Source organism: Cryptomeria japonica, chromosome 4 (genome assembly GCF_030272615.1).
Source record: "Cryptomeria japonica chromosome 4, Sugi_1.0, whole genome shotgun sequence".
Lineage (NCBI taxonomy): Eukaryota > Viridiplantae > Streptophyta > Pinopsida > Cupressales > Cupressaceae > Cryptomeria > Cryptomeria japonica.
The window spans coordinates 58,186,857-58,196,687 of NC_081408.1; the positions used below are offsets into that span (position 1 = coordinate 58,186,857).

The 9,831-nt window shown below is 34.2% G+C and overlaps 1 protein-coding gene across 1 annotated transcript; it reads left to right on the plus strand.

The window, feature by feature from the left end:
- The first annotated feature begins 586 nt into the window (after nt 1–586).
- LOC131039007 (receptor like protein 27) lies at nt 587–4,001 on the plus strand. Its single transcript, XM_057971643.2, has 3 exons — nt 587–641; nt 757–1,142; nt 1,340–4,001. Exons 2-3 carry the CDS (start codon nt 764–766, stop codon nt 3,877–3,879), a joined length of 2,919 nt encoding a protein of 972 aa, XP_057827626.2. The 5' UTR covers nt 587–641; nt 757–763; the 3' UTR covers nt 3,880–4,001.
- Nucleotides 4,002–9,831: the final 5,830 nt, after the last annotated feature.

A 9,831-nucleotide genomic window follows, 5' to 3' on the forward strand; every position in this document is an offset into this window, starting at 1 on the left:
ATGTTTTAAATAAAATGAAAATGGTATTATTTTCATTATCTAGACCTTTATAAAAATAACATTATGGCATCAAGTTAATTGTTACTTTTCTAACTATATAATTTTTTATAATCAAAATAAATTAAAATATTAAATTCTCATTCATCACAACATTCTTACTCTCATTTATGTATTTCATCACAATATTATTTTAAATAAATGAACTAATTCTTATATGTCTAATGTATAATTTTATCTATAACATAAATAAATTAATGTTATGATCTTTATTTATTTTTACTAATATATTTGTATGACAAAAATATTTGTTGAAATATAGATTTCAATATTTTAAACGAAAAATCAATAATTAATCCTTAGCAGTAATTAAATGAAAAAACAGACAAGATTGAATCCAGCTAAATGATACAATACTGCCTTTGTCGCCTCATTAAATCACGAGCAAACTTTTGTTGACTTGCTTTTGTTTCGTGTGGGAAACGGAACATTGACTGACTTGCTTTGCTTTGTAATTTTGTTCTCCGTCAAGTCAATAAATACATCATTATAACGTATTTCTCACTTAACGTATTATAAATACTCTCATAATACACCTCTTCTTATCATACATTTCTATGCTGTTCTGTTCTGCTCTGCTCTGGGTATACATTTCTTCATTTATTTCTTCATTTCTTTCTTTATTTACTTACAGTTTCTTTCTTTCCTTCTTTATTACTTACAGTCAGTCTGATTCTTTTGAATCAAACATTGTTGCAGGTGAGAAATGGAGAAATTGTGTGTTATTCTATGCTTCTTTATTGTCATTACATGCTCTTCTCTTTGTGCAACCTGCTATCCTTCATGCTTCCCACATGACAGAGATGTCCTTCTGGCTTTCAAGAATGAGTATGATGATTACATGGATTCAGATATAGCCAAGCAATATAAGGAGTCATGGAGAGGGTTCAATTGCTGCGACTGGTATGGTGTTCAATGCACCCAACAATCCTCCCACGTCATCGGACTCAACTTCTTCACTAAGAATAGTTGGTCTTCAGAAAATCCTTCTATTTACAAAACACTCATTCCAGTTTTGTTCCAATTGAGGCACATGGAGTATTTGGACTTGAGTTTCAATTCTTTCAGTGGCCCTCTACCCAAAGGTACTTATTTTAAAGTTTATATTTATATAAATAATAATATATTTGGTGATCAATTTTTATTTAAATATTATTTTTATCGGTTAAATAATTACTAATCATTTTACATTGTATTTATAGTAAAAATAATTAACTGTTATTTTATTTTTGGTTACAATTTGTTTTTTATTATTGATATTAAATTGTTTAATTCTTTTCAGAACTTTTTGGCCTCCAAAAATTGAGATATCTAGATCTTAGCCTCAACCATTTTGAAGGGGAAATTCCCATGGATATTGGCTCCCTGCACACCTTGACAGACCTTGACTTGTTGTATAGTGGATTCCAAGGAAGAGTTCCATGGCAGCTTGGGAATCTCTCTCATTTGCAAGTTTTAGATCTTTCAGGAAATGGGTTATACAGCTCTAGTTTAAGGTGGATAGAGAAGTTGCAGGAGTTAAAATATTTGTATCTTAGTGACATGTTGTTGAATATGACAAGTCAAGAATTGGATGCAGTCCTTTCTCATTTGTATCTCCTCCAACACCTTGGCCTTTCAAATTGCTCTCTAACCATAATCCCCAACGCTATCCAAAACCTAACCTCAATCTCCCATCTTTTTTTAGATGACAATGAATTTAGTTCCACAATGCCTTTATGCTTGGGGAATATGCCTTATTTGCAAGAGCTTAGTTTGTCTTACAATACAAAATTGAGTGGAGATATAGGTCAAATATTTTGTGGAAAATGGCCAAAATTGACTAGGTTTTATTTGTCAAATATGAATATAACATCATGGAGCATACCATTGTCTATTGGTCAACTTTCATCTTTGACTTATCTTTATCTCTCCTACAATAAACTGAGTGGCAATATACCTTTGTCTATCGGTCAACTTTCATCTCTAGTTGAGCTTGATCTCTCCCATAATGAACTAAGTGGCAATATACCTTTGTTTATTGGTCAACTTTCCTCTTTGGAACATCTTGATTTGTCCTACAATGAGTTGACTGGCATTATACCTTTGTCTATTAGTCAACTTTCATCTTTGACACATCTTCATCTCTCTTCCAACAACCTACGAGGCCATTTTTCTCTTGGTGCTTTCAAAAGCCCTAGTAAACTTAATGACCTTGTCTTGTCTTATAATAAATTAAGTGTCCAAATTGACCCAGAATGGATACCTCCATTTTCATTATATACTTTGGGTTTGGCTTCTTGTAATATTGCAGGCATCCTACCTCCATTCTTATCAACACAATATGAATTACAAGATTTGGATCTCTCACAAAATAATCTCTATGGAAACATTCCATCTTGGCTAGGAGGTTTACCCTATCTACAATACTTGAATCTATCATACAATAACTTGCAAGGTCAAATTCCATTCACCTTGAACATGAGCTCCTTTTACAATGTAGATTTACATAATAATATGTTGAGTGGTTTCCTTCCAATTCCTTCAATAGTTTCCCCAAATTTGCAGCTATTGGATTTGTCAGAAAATGGATTCACAGGTGTTATCCCAATACCAATTGGTACACTTCTACTTGGCATTCAATTCTTGTCACTTTCAGCAAATTATCTAAGTGGTGGAATTCCTTCTTCCATTGGTCTTCTGCAGAGATTAGATGTTTTGGATCTCTCAAAGAATAGATTATGTGGTCAAATACCATCAAGCCTAACTAATTGCTCCTCTTTGACAAGATTGAACTTGGGAAATAATTATTTGATAGGATACATTCCAACTCAAATTGGAATGATAAGTTCTCTCCAGACTCTTCAACTCAATGGCAACATGTTGAAGGGAAACTTTCCATCAAGTCTTCAAAACTGTTCTGGTTTGCAAATTTTAGATGTGGGTGGAAATTTATTGGTGGGTAATATACCACTTTGGCTAGCACAATTCTCTTACTTGATGATACTTGTTTTGAGGTCAAATGATCTTCATGGGAACATTCCAAATCAATTAAGCAATCTTTCCAACCTCCATGTGTTGGATATTTCAGGTAATAATTTGACTGGAGCCATCCCACCAAAGTTGGGAAAGTTGAAAGCTATAATGGATGCAGAAGTAAAAATCTCAAATAGTAGTCATGATAATTCAGGTTACTACTACAAAGCAGGGGTCCAAGTGAGGAACAAAGGATTGGATCAAGTGTATGTCAGTTCCATTTTGTTACTTATTACTTGCATTGATCTATCTAGGAATCAGCTATCAAATGGCATTCCTTCAACAATTGGAAGTCTTAAAGGTCTACACACATTGAACTTGTCAGGAAATAGCCTCACTGGAAAAATTCCAATTACTTTTGGAATGTTAGAGCAATTAGAGTCATTGGACCTTTCAAATAATGAATTGAAAGGTGAGATTCCAAGTCAGCTATTAAACCTCTCATTTATGAGTTCTTTCATTGTATCTAATAACACACTTTGTGGAAGAATCCCAACAGGGGGTCAATTTGCAACATTTATTGATCCTGCATATTTCTTTGGGAACCCTAGCCTTTGTGGATTTCCACTTGATAATAAAACTTGTAAATGTGGAACAACTAATCATATCAAACCTACTCAAGAAGATGTGGATGAGAGAGGAGAAATCCCATGGCATTGGTATGTTGAGTGGATGACAAGCTTTGCTGCTGGATTTTGGGGAGTATTTGGAATCTTGATTTTCAAAAAGTGTTGGAGAAGAAGATACATTCAAGTCTTAGATGAAGTTGCAATTATTTTTTTAGATAGAATAAGAGATATTAGGTAGGTCAATATAGTTTGACAAATGTAATTTTGATGTGGAAAGATGTATTTCTCAGTTGACACATGTACCAAGGAAGATACTAGATAATAAAATATTTGTAATTAACTAATCAGCACAAAAATCCACCAATAGAAAAATTCAAGTATTTTCTATTATATACAAAATTCATATATGATGGAAACATGTTGACATTTTTTTCCATGTTTAGTAATATGGGGAAACAAGTGCAAAATGGAAATGAAAACAATCTTGTGTTTGAGGAGAATCACTAATTTTTCGTGTTGTTGATTGATGTAGATTTCATTCAATTTATCTTTTTAAAGTTGTGATTTTAATGTGTGAAAAAATAACTATTTATTATATTCTTTATTTTTTCTTGCCCCAAGAAAGTTTGTTAGGATCTATTAAATGCAATTCTTTGTGATAACCAACTAGTAAATATCTAGAAATAAACAATGACTAAATCTGCTAAAATTTGTAATCATCTATTTCACATATAATTATATGATAATTAATGTATTAGTTTTTATTGTAATGGGATGTTACAAATGAATATGTGTGAGTTGATAAATTGTTTAAATTATTCAATACCTTTTTAGTATTAAATTGGATTGCCCACCATTATATGTTGATTAGGTCGACTACTATATTATATGATATCATGTTAATATTAGATTTAAATATCAATTAGGGTATGCAAAAGATGCACTACTCCCTACTTCTTTGATACATTAATTTCATTTTCTGATGTTCATGATTTGCAAGTGATATTGAGTAAGATTAAGAACACGTGGTTTTGAACACATTGAAGAAATAAGAACATGTATATTTGATGTCATCTAAAATAATTTTGGGTTAAATTTGTTTCGTATTATACTTACATTGGTGTGCCTTTAATGAGACTTCCCTTCAATATTGTAGAATAAAGTTGCAAGCCTCCTAAATGGGAGATCTTAAGTTCAAATCCCAAAAAGAATTGTTCAATATAAATAAAAAACAAACATTATGCAAGGGTCATGTTGCATTCATTATTCTTGAGAGAGTGTTCAAACACTTATTTTTTTAAGATGCCAAAAAAAAAATGTACTCTTTTCAAGCTTTAATGCCACCAACAATATTGAAAGGTTATAATATACTAGTAATTACACCTTAGCGTGCAATGGGTATGCCGAAAAGGTGTAGAAGGTTAATCATAAAAAAATTGTCTATTTTTTTCTTACAAGATGGGAGGGAGAAGATATAGATATTGGGGATACATATAGAATGGATGGTAGAGGAGATGGAGGAGATAAAGAGAGAGAGAGAGAGAGAGAGAGAGAGAGAGAGAGAGAGAGAGAGAGAGAGAGAGAGAGAGAGAGAGAGAGAGAGAGAGAGAGAGAGAGATATGAGAGATGGATAGATAAAGATAAACAAAAGGGGGAGAGATAGATAGCGGAGAAATAGGGAGTGAGTATGTATGTGTGAGTGAGAGAGACACAGAGATAGGAATAGAGATTGTGTGTGCAAGAGTGAGAGAGAGAGATAGGAATTTGAACATGATCAAAATAAATTTCCTAAATTAGGAAAGGTAGAGAGAGGAAGAGATAGGGAGTAGAGAGATAGAGGAAGAGATGAAAGGAGAAATATGGAGATGTAGATATAGAGTTCTAGGAAGAGGAGCAGGAGAGAGAGGGATATAGATGGATGGATATGGAGAGACATTTATAGATATAGAAGGGGGGCTGGAAGAGAGAGAGAGAGAGAGAGAGAGAGAGAGAGAGAGAGAGAGAGAGAGAGAGAGAGAGAGAGAGAGAGAGAGAGGAAGATATAGAAATAAATAGGGAGATAAAGAGAGATAGAGGGAGAGATACAGATAGAGAGAGATGATGATATAGTGAGATATACAAGGAGAGAGAGAGAGAGAGAGAGAGAGAGAGAGAGAGAGAGAGAGAGAGAGAGAGAGAGAGAGATGGAAAGAGAAATAGGGGAGTAAGATAGAGGGAAATAGGAAAAGAGAGAGGTAGGTATACACAGGAAGAGAAAGGGAAAGACATAAAGATAGAGAGATAAATAGGGGGGGAGAGAGATTGAGAGAGAGAGAGGGAAAATGTAGAGATAGAGAGGGATGAGGAAAGTGATAGAGAGATCAAGAGTTTGACAGATAGAGGTAGAGAAAGACATAGAGAGTGAAATGTAGATAGAGAGAAATTTAGAGATAATGATATAGAGTATGAGAGATGAAGGAGTGAGGGAGAGAGAGAAAGATATCTCAATAGATAGAGAGGTATAGATTACCTATAAAATGCCTACAATATTTAGGTTTGTAGTCATTAGATTTAAATTTTAGAACATATGACTTAAATTTGTAATGAAGAAGACATTAAGTGGCCTAATCTAAGATATCAAATGGTTTATATGTGTGGACCATGTTAGTGTTAAATAAGCTATAATAAAATTTCACTAACAAAATCTAAATACATAAAAAATAAAATGAAACACAAATTTATATTATAAATGATATAAATTAAAAAATAATATATGTTTTTATCCCTTACATATAAGAACACAAAAAAATAAATGACACATTTTTTCTAAACATTATTTTAACTTATATAATATGTTTCAAAATACAAAATATCAACATTCTTCTCATTAAATATTCTCTAATAAAAATATATGAAGTGATATATAGATGCATAGAGAGAGGGATATATAGATAGAGAGGGGGAGGGAGTGGGAAAGATGGGAAGATAGAGATAGAGGGTGCAAGAGGGGTGCCCTAAAAATTGAAAATAAAAATAAAATATGAAATTGAAGGGATAGCCTAAGTAAGTCAAACAATTGGAGAGGAATTATACAAATTATTATTATTAAAATAAAGTGTACACATCCTTTTAAAAAAGAAAAACATATCATATAATATAAACATATTATTATGTAACATATATAGATATTATATATTAATATATAATATTATATTTATATTTAATTTTAATAAGTATTATCTATAAATGGATATCATATAATATTTATTTTCAATAGTGTGCTTTATATTTCATATAATATGTAATAGTAAATATAATATTATTATATATGTAAAATTAACATTAAATATATAATATTATACTAAGAAATATTTAAATCTAACATATTTTTTTTATATTAGAAATCGAGAGAATCCGGAACAAGGAGGCCAGGCCTCAGCAAAACAAAGTTGTCACTGCTACAGGACAACAAAAACCCAAGTAACAATAGGGTGCGTAATCTACACAAAAGAGTACTGACAAACTAACTACATCATGAGAAGTCAACAAAAGCATCAAGAGAGGATGTTGTCATGGGGTTCAACCCATGTCGCCCATCCCTGAGGTCCTTCCATCCAAACAATGGTCTTCTGACTCTGAATCTATGCCAGTATCTCAACTTGGGCATAGGAGGGCTCCCTGTTATCTTTAATTTCATTGTTCAACTTCTTGAGAGCCTCGTCAAAGGAGGATAGGTTGTCCTCGTTGCGCCTCCACTCATAACCATCCTTCATCTTATTGATGAACATGGTGGTGTGACCATCCTTGAGGAACCTCAGGATCTTGTGCCTCTCAGCATTCATAGTAGAGGCAACCTGCACGGAAATTTTGAAGAAGGTGAGTCTTCGAAAGGATTCAGTAAGGGCCTTGGCTTGGCCTTCAAACCTATCAGCATTCCTAATTTTCCAGATATACAAAAGAATATTGGAAGATAAATTAAACCAAAAGATATTAGCATCCTTTTTCAATCCTTTAATGTGCCTAGAAATAATTTCCATAGTATTCACAAGATTAGGGATAGAAAAGCCAAACATTAACTAGATTTCCTTAGCAATGGAGAAATCAAAGAAAATATGCTTGCTAGTCTTGGGAAGTTTACAAATAGAGCACAAATCATTATTATCATAATTCCTCCGAAGAGGAAGTCTATTAAGTATCATAAGCCATTTAAAGAACTTGATTTTTGGCTCGATCAGACTTTTCCATAGCATGCTAAAGGTCTTTTGCCACTGCATAATAGGCAAATCAAAATATCATAAAATGTTAACATGTTTAATGATGGAAGCATCATAAGATAAGATAGAGCAAATGTTACGAGCCTTAATTTTAGCCAAAATAGTACCATCAACCCATTTAAAAGACATAAATCTATGAGAATCAACATCACAGCCTTTAGGAAGACCGAAATCAATACAAGCCTGCTTAATCATGTTGTAGGCTCTTTTTTGAGTGGGGGGGAGGTTAAATTTTGAGCTGAGATCTTCCCATGTGATAAGAGTATCATGTTCCAAAATGTCAATAAGATATTTGATCCCTTTGCTAGCCCAGGCTCTAGCCGAGCATCCCTGAGTAAGGGCCAAGGGTTTGCTAGCGTGGAAGAGGTTCAACCATAAGGATCTCTTGCCATGAATTAGGTCACCATTGTTGACCAAAAACCCCCTAATATGTTCCTAGGCTTTCCAAATAGACTTGAACACACAAGTGCCCTAGACAGAAACAAGAAAACCACTGGCCACAAGGTCGGTGAGAGGTAAACCCTTCCAAGACTTAGCATTTTTAGGGACAACCCTCTCAATATTGTGTCTGATTAAAACCTTCCAAGGTTCCTAACCTTCAAGAGAATGGAAGATCCATTTAGCCACAAGGGAAATACCTTGGATCCTAAGATCCTTTAATCCAAGGCCACCAAGAGATTTCTTAATATGGCAGCACTTCTAGTTAATAGGGTGTAATTTATTATTACCTTTTCCATCAGACCAAAGGAAACATCTAACAGCCTTTTGAATTTCTAAGATCTGATAATTGCTAAACATCCAAGCAGAGGAGTAGTAGATATTATAGGAAGAGAGGATTTTTTGGTACAATTGAACCCTGTCAGCTAGGGAGAAGAATCTATTGTTCCATTTACTAACTTTCTTATCAATTTTCTCCTTAACCCAAAGCCACATATCTTTGAGGGAAGGGGACACAGAGAAGGGAATTCCAAGGTATCTAACAATTTTGTTGGGACCACCCCATTGGTAGCCAAGGTGTCCAAACCAGTCAGGGGGGTGATCCATCCAGCTAAGGAAGGTAGACTTGGTCTAGCAGATCCGAGCTCTAGAAATTGACCCAAAGCATTAGATTTTAAGGTTAAGGTTATCCATGTTTTGCTTGGTGAGCTCAAGAAAAAGAGCCGTGTCATCGACAAACTGAATATTCATCAATTCATTATCATCAGGGAGCCTAATCCCATTAACCTTTGGGGAGAGGGAGTTATCCCTAAGGAGGTAGAATAAAGCGTCAAAGGCAATAAAAAAGAGAGCAGGGGCCAAGGGGCAGCCCTGTCTAATGGACCGAGAGAGAATAATGGAAGAGGAGAGGGAGCCATTAACATCAATCTGAGCAGAGGCATCTTGAAGGAGGACCTTGACATAAGTACAAAATTCACTAGGAAAGCCAAAGGCTTCAAGCATCATAATAATAAAATCTCATTCCACCCTATCATAGGCTTTCTCAAAGTCAAGGAGAAACATAGCAGTGTCTTGACCGGAAACTTTAGACCATTCCATGGCTTCTCAACTTGTGATGAGATTTTCCAGAATATACCTACCTTTAATGAAGCCAATTTGGGTGGGTAGGATCTTTTCCAGTCAGACAGCCAACATTTTAGCCAGGATATTATAGGACACATTGAGAAGGGTAATGGGTCTCCAGTTCTTAACGAGGGCCTTGTCACCATCCTTGGGTATGAGTTTAATAATGCCCTTATTGATAACATTTCCAAGGGAACCCTTACCCAAAGCCTCATTGTATATATCAAGAAGATCAGAGAAAATCCAGTTAAGGTTGGCTTTGTAGAACTCAATTGGGAGCCCATCAGGACCCGAAGCTTTGTCATTGTGGAGGGAGTTGATGGCTTTTTGAATTTCATCAATTGTGAAATTCTGTTTGAGGCAAGATTCCCCCTCAG

Coding starts and splice junctions, on each gene's coding strand:
- LOC131039007 (XM_057971643.2), top strand. CDS start 764: ATGGAGAAATTGTGTGTTATTCTATGCTTCTTTATTGTCATTACATGC. Junction 1,143..1,339: donor CAGTGGCCCTCTACCCAAAG/GTACTTATTTTA, acceptor AATTCTTTTCAG/AACTTTTTGGCCTCCAAAAA.